At 45.9% G+C, this 18,017-nt stretch overlaps 2 protein-coding genes across 8 annotated transcripts in view; one reads left to right on the top strand and one right to left on the bottom strand.

The window, feature by feature from the left end:
• Positions 1–12,936, top strand: part of AMPD3 (adenosine monophosphate deaminase 3) — a 42,949-nt gene extending 30,013 nt beyond the window's left edge. For all 6 annotated transcript variants that reach the window (XM_010977152.3, XM_031460035.2, XM_010977151.3 and 3 more), the window contains 8 exons: positions 1,027–1,158; positions 1,687–1,850; positions 2,527–2,653; positions 5,150–5,313; positions 6,344–6,464; positions 7,584–7,757; positions 9,341–9,451; positions 10,440–12,936. In XM_010977152.3, coding sequence (XP_010975454.2) covers positions 1,027–1,158; positions 1,687–1,850; positions 2,527–2,653; positions 5,150–5,313; positions 6,344–6,464; positions 7,584–7,757; positions 9,341–9,451; positions 10,440–10,616 — 1,170 coding nt within the window. In that variant the 3' untranslated portion in view covers positions 10,617–12,936. The remainder of the gene's footprint in view (positions 1–1,026; positions 1,159–1,686; positions 1,851–2,526; positions 2,654–5,149; positions 5,314–6,343; positions 6,465–7,583; positions 7,758–9,340; positions 9,452–10,439) is intronic.
• A 669-nt stretch (positions 12,937–13,605) lies between these two features.
• The window catches only part of RNF141 (ring finger protein 141), a 28,774-nt gene continuing 24,362 nt past the window's right edge, over positions 13,606–18,017 (bottom strand). For both annotated transcript variants that reach the window (XM_010977150.3, XM_010977149.3), the window contains exon 6: positions 13,606–16,726. In XM_010977150.3, the coding sequence (XP_010975452.1) occupies positions 16,576–16,726 (151 nt within the window). In that variant the 3' untranslated portion in view covers positions 13,606–16,575. The remainder of the gene's footprint in view (positions 16,727–18,017) is intronic.

Raw genomic sequence — 18,017 nt, 5'->3', positions numbered from 1 at the left:
GCAACTCATTTAAGCTTTTATTTCCTTGCTTATAAAGTGGTAAATGCCACTCGCCTTATTGACATCACAGGTTTTAAAATACTAAATGATGGTACAGCTGCTATAGAAAACAATATGGAGTTTCCTCAAATTCCGCTTCTAGGTACCTACCCAAAATAACTGAAAACGGGGACTAAAACAGATACTTGCACATCAATGCTTATAGCAGCCTTATTCACAGTGGACAGAAGGTGGAAGCAACCCAAGTGCCCATAAGCAGATGAATGAATAAACAAAATGCTGTGTATATACAATGGAATATTATTCAGCCCTAAAAAGGAATAAAGTACTGATACCTGCTACAACATGGATAAACCTTAAAAATCTTACGCTAAATCAAAGAAGCCAGACACAAAAGGACAAATAGTGTATGACTCCACTTGTATGAGGCACCCAGAATAGGGAAACTCACAGACACAGAAAGGAGAATGGTGGTTACCAGAGCCTGGGTGGAAGGGATCATGGGGAGTTGCTATTTAATGCATAGAGTTTCCCTTTTACAAGATGAAAAGGGTTATGGAGATGGATGGTGTGGATAGTTGCACAACTGTGTGAATATATTTCATATCACTGAACTGTACACTTAAAAATGGTTAAGATGGTTTTGTGTTATGTATATTTCTCCACAATAAAAAAAATCTTAAACAAGCCAGACACTGAATGAGGCAATGTAGAGAAAGTGCCTTGGGACACACATTATTACTGATGGGTCAGTATTCTCTGCTCACTCAGCCAGCCCTGCTCCTGGGAGCACGGGGCCCCTTGATTCTCCCTTACAGAAAGCCTCCCAAAAGGACACCAGGGCTGACCGAGTGAGGGTGCATGGTCCTGGCTCTGGGATCTTCCAGTCTTTCATGTGAGAACTGACACAGAAGACATCTTTCCATGTGGCCATGTGTGAGGCCACCTTGTAAAGGCCTGGAGAGGGGGATGTGTGTGGTGGCTGCAGAACAACGTGGTGATCTGGCTGGTGCCTCCTCTCTCTAGGGCCGGCAGACATTCCACCGCTTTGACAAGTTCAACTCCAAATACAACCCTGTGGGGGCCAGTGAGCTGCGTGACCTGTACCTGAAAACTGAAAACTACCTGGGAGGAGAGTACTTTGCTCGGATGGTCAAGGCAAGTGAGCCCTGGGCTTCTCCAAGCCTCCTCGGATTCCTGGCAGCATCTGCCTTATGGGGTGGGGGTCTTGCAGGGCCTCCTGTCCTCTTCCCCTCCCTGAATCCCTGTCCATCCATCCACCGTACAGCTCAGGCAGGACGCAGGTGCCCAGTGCTGTGGCCCTGGCCACCGGCTTCCAAGTGGGCAGGCTGTGCTGTGTGCAGGCTGTACTGACTGCTGGCAAGAGGAGGGTAGAGTGTGTAGTGCTGGCTGCTTTTGTGGCTTCCGGGCTCACTGCTCTGTGTGTTTGCAGCCTGCACAGGGTACAGGTTAGGCCCGTTCGGAGATGCTTCTTTTGGCTGGCCTGGCCAGGCATATGACTGTGCAGGCCCGAGGCCTTTCTTCCCAGGAAGGAGAGCGAGTGCTGACATGGCAGCAATGGGGTACCGATCAGGCCTTCCGAGCCTGGGGGGCTGGAGGCTGAAGGAGCAGCCGGATCTGGCAGCTGGGGTACTCTGGGCTGACTGGCGCTCTTCTTGGTGCCAGGAGGTGGCCCGGGAGCTGGAGGAGAGCAAGTACCAGTACTCAGAGCCGCGTCTCTCCATCTATGGCCGCAGTCCCGAGGAGTGGCCCAGCCTGGCCCGCTGGTTCATCCAGCACAAGGTCTACTCACCCAACATGCGCTGGATCATCCAGGTGCCCCGGATCTAGTAAGTGAGGCATCCGCTGTCTGCCTGTGCCCTCTGGGGACACCAGCTTGTCCCACAGGGGCTGCTGAGTCTGCTACGGAGTGGTAGGGCCTGTTCCAGGGCCAGCCTAGGCCTCTCTGCCCCAGGGATTTTCCTAGGGAGGGGTAGTTGGCAAAGATGTCCTTATGACACTTAAGTTCTTGTTCTTTGAAGAACATACATGTGCAACGGCCTGGTGGGAACTACTGCCCATCTTCTTCTCACTGGGGTTTGGGGATGAATTATCCTTTTGGGTGAGTCCTGGGGTACAAGTGACCTGGCGGGGACCTACATTGCTAGTTCGTCCCTGGATATGTCCTCTCCAGTCTGGCCAGTGTGGGGCCCCTGGGCAGGCTGGGACATGTGGTTTAGGGGAACTGAGCCAAGTGCAGAGAGTTGGATCAGCCTGAATCCCAATGCCCCCCTCCCAGCACGGCCTCTGGCTGGAGAAAGCTCTCTTGCCAACCACTGCCGAGTGCTGCAGAGCCTGCTGGGAGCTGGAGAGGAGGGAGGATCTGCGATGGCGCCCCATCTCTGACTCTACCCTGGGTGCTTAAATGGGGACCTGGGCTGCCTTAGGAAGGGGCTGGGGCTGGTCTCCGACAGGCCAAGGGGGTTGTTGGGTCCACCTTAACTGGCGAGTCTTACTTTCCTCCAGTGACATATTTAGGTCCAAGAAGCTGCTGCCAAGCTTTGGAAAGATGCTGGAGAACATCTTCCTGCCCCTTTTTGAGGCTACCATCAACCCCCAAGATCACCGAGAGCTTCACCTCTTCCTCAAATATGTAAGTGTGGGTGGCGACCGGTGGGGTGGGAGGAGACGATTCCAGGCGTTTGGGTCAGGCTTCTGAGATCCTGTCACTCGTGTGCCCCAGGTGTGTGGTGGCCAGCCCCAAGAAGCTGAATTTCTAGAATAATGAACTTGTTCCAGGAGGAGAAAGTCCCCCTCTCCTCAGGGGAAGCTGTGAGGACAGGACTGAGGAGCCAGTTCCTGACCAGGTTGGGGTGGAGGGACCAGATCCTGCCCCAGCTGGCTGCAGCCTCAGGCCTTTAGAAATGCACATGGCAGTCTCCTGCTCTTGCTTCACACCTTGTTTGCCCAAGTGCCCAAGCTCCGCAGGATAGATTTATCTGGTTAGTTGTGGGAGAGGGAGTGTGAGGGTGGAGGAGGGACTCCACCAGAAAGGGCGTCAGGGGGTGGGAGCTGGTCCTGCCCTCTGGGTGCCCAGAATAGAGGTGGCTGCAGAAGCAAGTTCAGTGTCGGGTGGAAATTGTGGGGATGGTTTCTGACGGGGAGGGAGGCAGGGAAGAACCCAGAGGGCTGGAGGAGGGAGGGGTGACTGGATGGGTGTGTTGGGGGAGGTCGGGACTGCCAGGAAAGCACTTGAACAGGCAGAGGGACATCATCAAATGTATGTTTTAGACACACGCCATGCAGGCTGTTTGGAAAAGAAGGCAGCTGGAGGTGAGGGCAATGGGGCAAGGTGACAGTCAGGGAGCCTGTTCCAGCAATGGAGACCTGAGGAGGGCTTAGACGAGTGGTAGCAGCTCACATTTATTTGCTGCCTGCCCTGGTGATCTCCCTTGACAGTAGGGTCACAGTGGCCCTACTTCACATCGTTTTGTAGGTGTTACTAGTAAGCAGAATAACCATGAGCTTGCCATGTGTTGGACTGTGGATTATCTGACTTAATCTTCACAACAGTCCTAGGAAGCGACCAGCTTCAATTTACACACACGAGGAAATTAAAACTGAGATCACAGAGCTAAATAGTGGCAGAACTGGAATTCATACCCAAGGGCTTGACTCCCCAGATGTCATTATCCCCCTGCGGTACTGCCTCCCATTAAGGAAGGGAGGTGTATACAGACAGTGGGAGGGACCTTGGGTAGTGTCATGGGCTTGGGTATAGAACTGATGGTGCAAAGCCCAAAGGGGAGAGTCTGGGGGCCTCCCGGTGCCTGGCTTTGTGGGGAGTAGATGCTGTGCCTTTCAGATACCACTGCCAACTGTGGGGGAGGAGCAGGCTTGGGGCAGAGGAGGAATTGGGGTTTGGACCTATTTTGTGCTTGAGGCCCATAGGAAGTACCAGTTCGAGGCCCTGCATGGGTTGGACACAGAGCTCAGTAGAGGGGCTGACGTTCCCCCCATGCAGGCCCCGAGAGTTCGGGGGAGCATGGAGCTGGCGAGCACAGGGCAGGGCTCAAGGTCCTCCGGCCCTAGACCCATCCAGGCCATGCAGAGAGCTGCAGTGGGGACCCCGTCGTTTCCTTCAACACACGACTGATGGGGACGATTCTGCCAAGTCCCCGGTGGTCTCGTGCTCCTCTGGGTCCCTACTGCCCATTTAGGAATGGGCAGACCCGGCTGGGCCTGGGCTGGTAGCCCCCCAGACTGGGCCAGTCCTTCAGAGGCCCCTTCCCAAAGCACTACCGTGGCTGAGAATCAGGAGCAAAACCGCCCTGCGTCCTCGCAGGTACGTCCTCTGCCGGGCCTGCCCTCTGGGAGCAGGTGACAGGAGCCTGTGACTAGGGTGGGGCCCAGCTGAGCTGTAAGTGCTGTGGTGGCAGGGTGGGAGTCTCCGGAGCTGCTCTGACCCTGCTCAGAGGGCGGTTCCTGGGAGCCATGGCGCAGCCTCCCAAGGGGCCCTTTCACACAGTGCCCACCTTGGCCTATCTGTGAGGCATCCCAGCTGGTTCCTCACGGCCACTCCTGGCCTCCTCCACCTACAGCTCCAGAGTGCAGACCTTGAGCCCATTTATGCTCAGAGCTGGTTGTGTCATGTGGGCAAGTTCCTTAATCGGCCCTGGTTTGCTCTCAGCCAAGCCCTGCCTCACAGGGTCACAGGTATTAAAACAGCTGCTGTGTGCTAAGTGCTAAGAGTGTCAAGCAGGGCCTGACGTCCAGTAGATGCATGGGAAAGCGCCCATCCCCTCCCCCCTCACGGCTGTTGTCACCGCTGCTGATGGCAGTGGCTGCTGGCCGCCCTGCAGCGCCGGCCTTCTCCTTGGTGCGGTGGAAGGGTGGGTGGTGGGTCCAGCCGCCTCACCAGTCGCCTGGCCTGCACACAGGAGCACTCTCCAGATTGACGTCCTGGGTACCTTTGGGAGCCCTGGAGGGATGGATGGTAGCAGAGCAACCACTCCCCATCCCTGGGAGGAATGTGGCACAGGTGGGCCCTGGGGTCCCCAGCTGAGGTCTTACACCTGAGAGGCTGGGGCTCCAAGGCCTTTGGCAGCTGTCTGCCTTGGCTTGATGCGGGACCCCTCCTCCTGCCCAGGTGACGGGGTTCGACAGCGTGGATGATGAGTCCAAGCACAGCGACCACATGTTCTCGGACAAGAGCCCCAGCCCAGACATCTGGACCAGTGAGCAGAACCCGCCCTACAGCTACTACCTGTACTACATGTACGCCAACATCATGGTGCTCAACAACCTTCGCAGGTGGGTGAGCCCAGCCCGCACACACCTGAACCCAGGGGATGCTCCCGAGCCCAATGCACAGGGCACGTGTCCACAAGGCTGCATCCACACGAAGGCATGCACGTGGCAACACATGATCACAAGTACAAGGCAGCCACACCCCACGCCTGTGCATACACGTGGTCACACACACTCCCCAACACCTTACATGTATGCACGTCCATCCCTGTTATGATAGACACAGGACCTGCCAACACACACGTACACTTACTGCCACACCAGTGATGTCCACTGTGCATTTGGCCATTGAACAAATCATGGCACCTTCTATGTGAAGGCACCGTCCTGGGCACTGGACATAAGAGGGAACCAAGCAGATTATATCCACGCCCTCGTGGAGCTTATATCCAGTGGTCTTGCACACACAGGCTCCTCCCAGTGCACACATGCAGATGCGGCTCACGTGGCAGGATGCTGAGCCAGTCCCCTCCCTGCAGGTCTAGCATCCAGCCACCCCTGCTGGGCTTTGGGGCCTCAGAGCTCAGCCTCAGCCAGGGCTAGTTGTGGATGCAGAGGTTTTGAGTGGGACCACGATGGAAGGAAGATGGCCTGGGGTTGGAGTGGGGCAGTCCAGGGCCGAGCTTTTTGAGGTGGGGTTCTAGTTGTAGCTCCACCACTAACCTGCTTGGTGGCTTCTAACATCTGACTCCACTTTCAGGGTTTGCTCATTTTCATAACAGAGGCTGGACTTGATGGTTTCTCATGGCCTTTCCTGCTCTGAAGGTCTATGCATCTTTGCCACCAGGTCCTGGGGGAGGTGGGGAATGGGTGGAGGCCCTCTCTGTTGCCCAGAGATGGTATCTCTTGGTTCTGAGGAGCTCTGGGTCTGGACCTCTGCATTTTGGGAGGGGCTGTTCCCAGAGTGCCTTGCGTCAGCTGTGCTGACCCTGCCATGGGTAACTTGTCTCCCCTGGAGTAGGCCCTGAGCTAGGGGTGCAGGCCCCAGGCCCACCCCAGGGGTCCTTCCTGACCACGGGCCTCACTTCTGCAGGGAACGGGGCCTGAGCACGTTCCTGTTCCGGCCTCACTGCGGGGAGGCTGGCTCCATCACCCACCTGGTGTCTGCTTTCCTGACAGCTGACAACATTTCCCACGGGCTTCTCCTCAAGAAGGTAAACGGGCCACTCACAGACGCCTGCCTGTAGTGACAGTTCTGCCCGGGGCTCCCCTGGGCTCTTGCCCACCCCCTGGGAGGCTTCAGCCAGTGATGCAGAAAGGCTAGGCCTTTTCCTGGGCTGCACTGTCTGTAGTCTCTTGATTTCATATTTAATTATGAAATAATGTAATCAAACACATCACAATTTGGATTTTCAAAAAAATGGAGAAATGAAAAAAAAAACCCTTCTTACTATTACTTTAGTAGAAACAGCATTACTAGCTTTTTAGTATTTCGAATTCCCATTTTTTTCCCAGAGCCTACTTGTATGTTTATTATCATAATGAACACACATCTTTGGTTCCTTGTCCCTTAACTTTGTGTAACAAGCATTTTTCTGTGCTGCAACATGACATCTGTGCTCCTCATTCTAAGGGCTGCTGGAAGGAGGGCCCGCCACCTGGATGGGCTGTGCCTGATTCAGCCGGTCTCGGGTTGTTGCAGAGTCCATCCAACTTTTCATTTATAAATAATGCTGCTGTGGACTGCATCAGTCTTCTCCATATTCTGGGTCACGTCCATAGGAACCATGTTTGCTCAAACTCCTCTCCTTCCCTGTTCCTGGGGAGATGTACCCAGGTTTCACGTTTCTGTGTGGGGTGGGTGCTACAGCAGAAAACCACTCTAGCCTGGTCAGGTCTGCCCCTTCCCACCTCCGAGGAGCTGCAGTGTTGACAGTTTCAACCTGAATGTTTATGGTCAAAGTGACAAAACAGAAGTGGGGCACCTGCAGGACTGACCTGTTGGGGCCAGTGCCTGGGGGAAGAGCGCTGAGGACATTGGTTGGGGTTGGCCTGGGGCCTTGCCGGTGCCCTTCCTGCCCTGGGCTGTCTCTCTGGTCTGGAGCCAAGAGGGAACGCTTCGCACAAAGGACAGGAGAGCAGTCCCAGGGAGGGATGGCACGTGATGCAGAAAGGAGGTGAGTGGGGAGGCGGGGGAGGCGGAGGGTGGGGCTGGGGAACTTGGGTTGACTAGGGGCTTGCACAGATACTGCTGGACCCCTGGTGAAGGCTTCTCTCCACCCCTCCTCCCCTTGCTGGCTCTTGTGACCCTGAATATGGCGGTTCTTTTGCAGAGCCCGGTGTTGCAGTATCTCTACTACCTTGCTCAGATTCCCATTGCCATGTCTCCTCTGAGCAACAACAGTCTGTTCCTCGAATATTCCAAAAACCCTCTGAGGGAATTCTTGCACAAGGGACTGCATGTTTCTCTCTCCACCGACGACCCCATGCAGTTCCACTACACGAAGGTGAGGACTTTAGGGGCCCCAGCAGGCACCAGTTCAGACCGGTCCTCCCAGGTAGGCACCTGAGCACCCAGCTCAGTTCTGCCTGCGGGTTGGCATTGGTGGCCTAGTGAAGACGACAGGTGAACGCCTGGTGAGGAAAAGCGTTCCTTCCAGGAGCCCTCTTCTGGGTTTCTTGGATCATTGAGGGCACAATTTCATTTCTTTGCCTTTCTATTTTCCCCTTCCTTGATATTCACTAGCTCTGTGATTTGGTAGTTACTCGACTCTTGACCTCTTCATGTGTAAAACAGGGATAGAATTGTCTCTACATCCACCTCTACCTTACTGTAAGTATTCATTAAGATAATGAATCCAAGAGTGTAATACAGTGTCTGTGTACAAGATGTATTCCACATGTTAGCTCCCATTTTGTTACAACTAATATTACTATTAGACTTTGGATCTCTGGGAAGGAGAAGAGGAAGAGACAAGTGATGCCAGGCATGTGAACCAGCCACTAGGGCACCAGCACATCTGGCTAGTACTGATTAGTAAAAATAGAAGTGCCTGGTTCTTCTAGGACAGGCTCCAAGCTTCTGATCCCAGGACCCCTTTATATTCTGAAGAACTGAGGCCTTGAGAGCTGTGAATGACGTGCCTGACATCTAATGATACTTAACTGTGTGAAAAAACCTAATGGAAAATCGAAAAATTTTAACTCATTGAAAAATAACATTAATAGACTGTTAAATGTTAACACAAATAGCAATTTTTATGAGAAATAACCACATTTCCCCAAACAATAACAAAACACTGAGAATAGAATTACTTTACATTTTTGCAAATCTCTTTAATGTCTGGTTTAACAGAAGACAGCTGGATTCTCATCTCTGCTTCTGCAGTCAATCTGTTGTGATAAATTTTTTTTTCAAAGCATATGAAGAAAATTTTGCCTCAGGAAATACAAAGTTGGAAAAGGAAGGATCTTTCAAAAGGCCTGGGGGACCCTTGGATGCTGGGACCATACCTTCAGAACCACCATTCTAGGATTCAGAGGCAGTGAGGTGGTGAAGAGGTGACGGAAGGGCTTGTGCTCAGTGTCAAACATTTGCCCTCACAGCTCAAACCCAAATCCTTCTGGGCTTACACGATCTCACTGTTGATCCTTGATCATTTCTCATTCTTATTTAATGTTCCACCTCTGCTCTTAGTGCTTTGCTCAGAGTAACTTCTATTTTGGACAATCTTAAGAAAGTGTGTTAAATACAGAGCAAGCCATATAGAGCAGGCACTAGAAGTGTGCACGACCAGGGAGACGGGCACAGGAGAGCAGGCTGGTGTCCCTGGCCACCAGCACTGGGCTTTGAACGTGTGCTGGTCAACAGATAAATGTGTAGGTGTTTTTCGATAAACCTGTCTTTGGTAACTGAGTGCTCTCACAAAAAAGATCACCAGAGTTTGTAATTTGAGGAGGAGGATGTTTGATTATCCCAGTGCCAGTCATTAAAGAAAAACAAAATCTGCAATGTTGCCAGCTTTGGAAACATGTGACGCATTGAAATGGATAGTCTCCAATCTAATACATTTACTTTGTGGGACTCTAGGAAGCACTTATGGAAGAATACGCGATTGCGGCTCAAGTGTGGAAGCTGAGCACGTGTGACCTGTGTGAGATCGCCCGGAACAGCGTGCTGCAGAGTGGCCTCTCCCATCAGGTGTGCACTGCCCTGTCCCTCCCGTCCTCTCAACCCACGTATGACAAATGTCTGCTGCGTGCCAGGCACTCCCCAAGCCTGGGACCTGTTATGAACGGAACAAGGAGGATCTCTGTCACACTGAAAACCCGTGTTCTAGTGGAGGATCCTGGGGAAGACTCCTGAATTTTCTTCTTCCAGAACCCTGCTCACATGCCATCTGAGAGAGGCCTTCCCTGATCACCCATTCTGCAGTAGCCACACACGTGCTCTCATTCTCCATCCCTTGAATCTGTTTTTCTTCCTAACATTTACCACTGCTGACACTGCAGTAGGCAGTCATGTTTTTCTGTCTTTCCTTCTAGAATGTAAGTTCAGCACTCTATCCCTAGGACCTAGAATAGACCCTGGCACATAGTAGGCACAGTATTTCTTGAATAGATGAACGGTACCTAGGGATAGGACCCAAACATTGGTAACTTTTTTCTTTAACAGCTCCCTAGGTGATTCTGACTTGGAGGCAGGGCTGAGGACCACTGCTCTAGGTCCCTTCCCCAGGCGATGTCACGGGCACAGGAGGAGGGCTGCAGTGGTGCTGCTCTTGTTGAATGCTGATGCAGACAAGGGTTAAGGCTCAAGCTTCATTCTGTGGGGACCTGGTTCCTTGGACTGGCTCTCCCCAGACACACCTGTCTGCCCTTGTCAGCTCTCAGGAGGGACTTCCTAGAGTCCTCATGCCTTCCTCTCGCCTTCTTCATCCCCAGCGGCTCTTGGAGCTCGTCTTTCCTTTCTGACCAAGGAAACAGTCAGACATGAAGGGAATGAATGTGGCTGTCAGGGTGACATCCTTGAGGACAGGGAAGCTCTGAGGAATTTTGTAGGAGCCCTGCAGGGAAAGATGTTTTGACGGGGGACCAGCCTGGTTTGGTGTGGCTAATGTCAGAGCTGCCATGTGGATAGAGAAAGTGAATCTAAGTTATGTTTCATTTGTATTTCTCTTGGTCCACAGGAAAAGCAAAAATTTCTGGGACAAAATTATTACAAAGAAGGACCTGAAGGAAATGATATTCGAAAGACAAATGTAGCTCAGATTCGGATGGCATTCCGATACGAGACCTTGTGCAATGAGCTCAGCTTCCTGTCTGATGCCATGAAATCGGAAGAGATCACAGCCCTAACCACATAGGTCGAGCACTGGATGTGCATTTTAACCTGTTGGTTTAATTTCAAGTCTGCTGTGATTAACAGTGGGTCAAGGTACCAAATGAGGACTTTTCCTCCAAGGAGAGGATGCCTCTGAACTTTCAAACTAGTGATTTTGGTTGCACTGTTCACTTTAAGGCCTCATATGCCCACTTTTCTTAATTTTTTTGAGTAATAGATGGTGACTCCTCCATGGGGATCTGGGAGCTGGACACTCGTCTGTACTCATTCCTAATTTTCCAAATACTTCTCTTGAAAGTGCTAATGCTTGCATTAGGGCCAGGATCTTACATGGTCCAGTGCCCAGTGACATGCAGTCTGTGTGGTTTTCTGCTGTAGTCCTCTGTAGACCCTGCAGGCTAGTTGTAATTGTTCATTTCAGCCTCTGACAGGCTGGCTGCCTTAAAATCTATTTCAGAGCTCCTTTTCATAAAAGAGCTACTTTGAATTAGAAAACTTCCTTCTTGATAATTTGCATTTTTAATGAATTTAAAAAACTTTTATTTAGCCCTCCTCCCTTTCTATTTAGGAAACCGAATGTTCACATTGACACAATCACTCCTGTTCAGTGTCTTGGTTTCCGCATTTGAAAAGTGAGGGTTTGGACTAGGTGGGTGGTTTTTCCCCTCCCTGACCATTTCTGGGCAGGGGTGGGCAGGGGGAGGGGGGCACTGCTTTTACTGCTTCAAGGCAACTCCGCTTTCATCATTAGCTTTAAATGGGGACTTCTACGTATTTACATTTGAATTAAGGACTTTTTGGGAAGTATAGGACTAGATCTCTATTCCTTTTGGCTTGAATATTCTATGACTGTAGCCAGATTATCACTTTACCTATGAGGAGTTAGGGCCAGAGAAGTGAAATTTGCTTAAGGTCACACAGTTCTAGTAAGTAATAGGACTAGAACTAGGTTTCTCCAATCCTAATCCAGTCCTTCCCACTATTCCATCAGGCCTCACAAATCTAGATTTTGTAATCCCTGCAACCTGGGGCATTTTTTCCCCGAAGGTGAAATCCCTCCTTTACCTAATACACAGACTTCTTCAGAAAATACAAGCCATCCCAGGGGCCAGGTAGAAAACATTTTTTTAAGACCACTCTGAATTTAAGCTTTACCAACATATTCTTCATCTGTTACTAGTGCCTGGTACATAGTAGGTGCTCAATAAATGTATATTAAATAACTTGAATGAATTTCCTCCTCTGGCACCTTTTTAAGGATTGTGCTCCTAGTACTCAGCAAGGACTTTCCTTGTCTGTGTAGACTGTGGGAAAATGCAGACTCTGGGAAGCCCTTCTAAATCGTTACAGAGTTCGAAGAACCCCATTTTTGTCTGTGAAAATGCTTACTTGACTTCAGATTGTCTTGTCTTGTTACTTTATAACGCTTGTCCCCTCTACTGGTCAACTTAGCATTTGGAACAATAAACGTAGTCTATTTACTAGGCAAACATGCTATCTTATAGCTAATTATGAAATTGAATGAAAACTAAGCACTTACCTTAGGCATTCATTATTTTTGAAAAGCTCCCATTTGTATACATTTGCCCTAACATAGCAAGTATCGTACAGTTTTTCATTGTCATTTTACCTGTATCAAGTAATTATTGAATAAAGTCTGTTAGGACTGTGGCTCAATTTAATACTATTTTAAGCTGATACTATTTTAAGGCAAATCTTTAAATTTTTTAACTTTAAGATAGGCATCATGAAAAGCTATCAATAATAACTATTAATTTATCTTTTACTAAGACTCAGACATGGATGACACTCAACTAGGAAAACTCAAATTTTGAACTGAAGCTCACTAGACCCAGAAGGGTAAACCTTTGCTCTTTCTCTCTAACTTTTGCTGTTACGGTTCATGAGCAAAGCCACACAAGGTCATTTCCTTTACCCCGCATATAACATCTGTCTGTTCAGACACACCTGTTGGATTTTATCTGTCCTGAAGGCTTTTCAGCCACCTTTTTGTATAGCATTTTGCACTATTACATCATTGTACCTAATTGCCCTGTATGGGTGAAGCTCTATTTTCTTTTGTGATCACAACTGGAATCAAAGCCAATAGTACACTAGTCCACATTTCTAAAAGAACAATTTTTGAGGCATGTTATCTCCTTGCTTACTCTAAAAGGCTCAAGTGCACGTTATATATTACTCCAAACTGCACTGCTGAAATGATCAATGTTACAGTTCACTGCCTCATGAAAACAAACCACACCTCCTAAGCTGATATTCACCAAGGCCTATCCTGGGCCTTTACTTTCTCTTACCTTGGATAAAGCAGAGTTGAAAGCATATCCCTCTGGTTTTCTCTTTCTTGTGTCCGAGTGCTGTGTTGGTGAAATGATATTCATCTTTTTCTGGGCTTGCAGACACAACTGAAGGCGGTATGTTGGTAATAGACCTAAGTATTCTCTACCTAAACAATGACCATTACAAAATAGAACAAGCATAAAACTGACTGTAATAAAAACACTAAACAGACATAGTTCCTTGGAAAATTTTATACCTTCCAATTCTAAATAAATAGTTGATTAGAAAGATAAGGGATACCAGTGAGATTACAAGCAGCTGCAAGATTATCAAAATATATCTGAGGGGGCTTTTATAAAGCCTTTGATACCAAAATGTGTACTTCTCCATCAGTTAAACAGCTACTCCTTATAAATGGCTTTCTACTTCTCAGCACTGTGATTCTAACCTGTGTCTCTACTTACATTCTTTTATCTTAGAAAATTGTAACTATCAAAACCACCATAGGCTGAAGTAACTTATCAATTACTGTCAAATAGGGGTAAAAGACATGAAAACAAATTAAAGTCTGTTACTGTTTATATCATATTGTCATTGTGTTGCCCATTATAAATGTGGGTGATCAGGTGATTTCCCTTATCTCCAAGTAGCTTTCTTATTCCTAGAGAGACCAAGAAAGCTTGACTTAAGAAAAAAACAGTTAAAAATGCAAATTCTTAAGATTGTATTTAATGAATCCAACTTCTCAATGTTAAAAATCACTGAACCAAAAGATATTTTCAAGCAGTCTTATTAACCAGATATATATATTAGGTATAAGGAAATTGAGTCTAATTTGAAGTGAATTTTAAAACAGCACAAAAACATCACAACTCTCCAGAGCACAATACAAAATAGTCCTCTAAGGAATATAAACACTTAGTAATATAAGAATATGAAACTACATGGTATAAGAAAATCTCTTCAATTAGCTAAAATTTACTTGCTAAAGATTACTTATTGCACAATATGCCAGTTTCCCCTAAGAATAAAACAGATACTATTCTTCTCTACTTCTAAATTCAGTACATAGTTAAAACCATTTTCTTAAACTAAACTTCTACGGTATTATAAGCAAACTCTATGTTATTGAGTTAGGATAGGGAAACTTAATAACTTATAAAACAAATTTCTTAAGAGTTCATGAAACCACTTCATAAATCCTAGAAGGCACACATATTTCCTATCATAGTAAGTGCATTTAAGTACTTCAAATTTAAAAAAGACAAGCTGTACAGAATACAAAAAGTATACATTTCAGCCATTAAACAAACTTACAACTTTTACAGTTAGTTATTACAGTAGAACCTACCTAACATTCACATCTAAAGAATTACCACCCAGTTTAATGGAGTGAGCAAAAAACTATGCTCATTTACTTGATAAGGCTAATAAAAACATATTTCACAGTAGATCAGTTAGTGTCTTGGAGCTCATACTGGAAAATAGAAAGGTCTGGGCAATATCAAGTCACCGGGCTCACTGTTAAAGAATTGAAGGGTGAAGGATTCTGGGGGATAAAATCATTGGCTATATCTGGAAAGAACCAAAAATCTATAAGCAACTTTGTTTTCAGAAACATTCTTAAATTAGGCAATCTGAATTAGACTCAGCAAGTCTAATCCAAAAAGATAGTTTAAACTCTTAGAGCTGGAAAAGATCTCAGAGGATCATCTCAAGGTTTTCAAAATAAATTCCACAGAGTACTAAGAATCCAAGGAGGAGATTATGCAAATTTGACACGAATTTAATTTTTTTTAAAAAACTTAAAAAACAAGTCCCATCATACAACTGTGTTACTCACCAAATTCCAATAAACTGGGTACCACCACTGCATTAATACATATTTTCATTGGTTGACTTTATAATATTTAGTTATGGTATTTAAAGTTTGTATAAGGGAATTTATATCAATAAAATGACTTTTATATAGTGGGGTAGAGAGTGTGTGTGTGTGTGTGTGTGTGTGTGTGTGTGTGTGTGTGCGCAGGGGTTCTGAGTAAGATTTTTACTTGGGGGGCAAAAAGGTTCTACTGTTAAAAGGAAGTGTGAAAATGAAGTAGGAATCTATGAACCAGAGGAAGGGACTTTCTCAAGGTCACACAACCATCAAGTGCATTGCCAGGTTGACAGGGTAGCATCCCCAGTGCTCTACTTCGTAAACATCCAGAGCAAGTGTTTAGCTACTTGGCACTGAGCTGCTCCCATCATGAATGTCAACCAGTTATCAGTATTTTGGGGGTAAAATCAAGCTACCTTTGGTCAGACATTTTTCCTAGAAATGAATTACTTAATTTGCATGCCTATTAAAATCCTAGTACTTGAAAATTCTGCTGTCAATAAGCAGCAACTTAAATTGTGTACTTTGGTACTTCAGAAAATAGTAATATTTGCAATTTACCAATAAATCAGAAAAGTTACATGGAATGTGAACATACTTTTTAAAGAAGACATCAGGCCCTAATTTATTGTATGCTGAAATGTTCATGTTTAGCATAAAACAAAAATTTTACTTTAGGAGCAAAATTTTTCAAAAATGGTTCAAGTGCCACTGAACATCATAATTCCATTATGACTGTACTCTTTCAGGGTATTTTCAAATAAGGTACACTGAAACAAAGTCAAACTATCACCTAATTTTCAGAGGTGCTTTGTGTATAAATATGATTAAAAAGCTACACCCTATTTTCTTCTCTCTTAATCTAAGAAATTTGAAGACTTGGGAACCTCAGAAAGATGCCTTCAAGTTAAAAAATTAAAGCACCATAAACCAATATTGAATGATTTTTCATAATTTAGAAATATAAAACAGGATCTGTGATGAAGGAAAACTTCCATCTGAAACTCCAAGATGCATAAGTATTATCAAAAGCTACTTAGAAGTTTCCCAGCTTGGGAAAGCATTTCCAGAATAGCCAAGAAGACTCCCCAGAAGAAATCCATTTACAAGGCAAAGCCATGCCCAAATTTACAGTCCTCACCCAAATTATAAAGCATGAGGGAAAAAAAAGACTTTTAGGTAAAAAAAAAAAAAAAAAAGAAAAACAACAAAAAAACCCCCATGTAGTTCCAAAACACACCACTAAAGTTAGGAAATAACTGGATCATTTCAAGTAAAAATTATTAAAGGAGCAATAGTTAACCACAAGGGGGCATACATACTCCTTAGATTCCAGCAGAAAGACTAATTTAAGTAGTAACATGCACTTTGATATATTCTACATTTTCAGTCATTTAAGATTTTCTCTCATATGGCTACAACTTTTTAACATTCAAGGTTTATTTTAGACCTAACTGAATAGATTCCAGATTACTCTTGCCCTGAAAAGTAGTAGTTGTTTTAGAAGCCCCTGGAAATGCTGCTGTAACCCCAGCAAAGGATTAGCAAACTAATATATTAGTTCTAATATTCATTAGAACAGGTAAATAACAGGAAAATCTGACCTAAAACAGTAGCAAATTTTAGTTTACCATAAATGGAAGACATGGAAAGTCTGTCAAAAGAAATGGGATAAATTGTCAGAATAGCAAAAATAAGAGGGTGGGAAAAACTGATTTCTCGGTGTCTGCACCACAACAACCTTGCATCCTTCCCCCATGACCGGAGTGTTTGTAGCCCCTAATAGAAACACTTCACCCCAAAGTCATGGCCTGTGGGGCTGGCCTGCCTCATCAGCCATGTTAAGAATATAGTTAGCCATGTCATCTTCTGTGGGTGCGTCTGACACCACCCAAGACTCATTTGCTCCAGTCATCTGTAGGCGACAAATAGGGCAATTCCTGTGTCGATCACTCCTATTAGAGAAGTCAAATAAAGAAAAGTTTGTTCTCTTTTCCTTCTTATTTAAAAAAAAAGGATTCGAAATGTAATACATGTACGTGGTTTTTTTTAAATAAACAGCATAGAAGTACACAGTGAAAACCTCTCTCTCCCTCCTATCCCAATCTTTAATTTTTATCCCCAGAGGCAACCACTGTTACCAGTTTCTTATACATTCTTCTAGAGCTAGATTAAGCATGACCAAGCTTGTGTGTAATATATACATCACTGCTCTTTTCACCTGTTAATGTATCTTGTGGGCTATTTTGTATCAGCACTGGTTAGAACTGTCTATTCTTTTTAAACATACACTGTATGGATAGGCTATAATTCATTTAACCAGATTCACACAGAAGGATTTTTAGGTTTTTCCTTAGCTTGTTGCTGCTATAAATAATGGAATGAAAGCATTCAAGGCTTAAAAAAACAAACACACACAAACTTTACATGAAGAATAACTTTGGGAGGAGGAAAAACTTATTTATGATCACTTTAACAAAATTACATTTTCCAAAGGTATTTTTGGTCTTGTCAAACATTATTTTAGAAATTTCAAAAATAACTTATTTGATCCAGAACAATGTCATACAGGGAAAATGATTTTCTCTTCATCTCTCAGTGAAGTCAGAGAGCAAAGTAATTAAATTATATCAATTGCTCTTTGGCTTTTGTGCAAAAATTTAGAAATCTGTTCCAAAAATTAAATAGGAAAGTAGATTTGACATGTATTATTCTGGTTCCTCAGAGATATTTTTCAAGATAACTTTATGGGCTTTTCTGTGCATAAAAATCACAGTTTTAAAACAGTCAGCATCGGCTTCTGGCCAACAGGGACCAAATTTATCTTCCCACTTAAAACAACTAAAACACAGGACAAAATACATGCAACAACGGTTTTCAACACTAGACACAAAACGACAAAGGATTTACAACCCCTGAGGGATGAGGAGCAAAAGAAGGTGAGCCCTATAACTGCCCCAGCTTACTGCCTCGAGAGCTTCCAGGCGGCAAAGCACGTAGGGGAAACCTAGACGGAGCCTGGCAGGCTCCCTGACTTGACGAGACAGAGCTGAGAATCTCGGGAAGCCAAGGCAGCTAGGGCAGAGTACTGGAGAGGAGAAAGCTACACACGAGGAGAATCCTGGAGTCTACTGAAGGTCCCCATAAAGTATATTCGGGAGAGTAATGATCAGTGTGTACATGTGAGGAAACTACTTGGGGCTGAGGAACAACCCAAAAGGATCTGAGAGGCCAGTATCCAAAGCT

This window comes from Camelus dromedarius, chromosome 12 (assembly GCF_036321535.1).
Source record: "Camelus dromedarius isolate mCamDro1 chromosome 12, mCamDro1.pat, whole genome shotgun sequence".
Taxonomy (NCBI): Eukaryota; Metazoa; Chordata; class Mammalia; order Artiodactyla; family Camelidae; genus Camelus; species Camelus dromedarius.
This window is presented reverse-complemented; position numbering and strand designations above follow the sequence as displayed.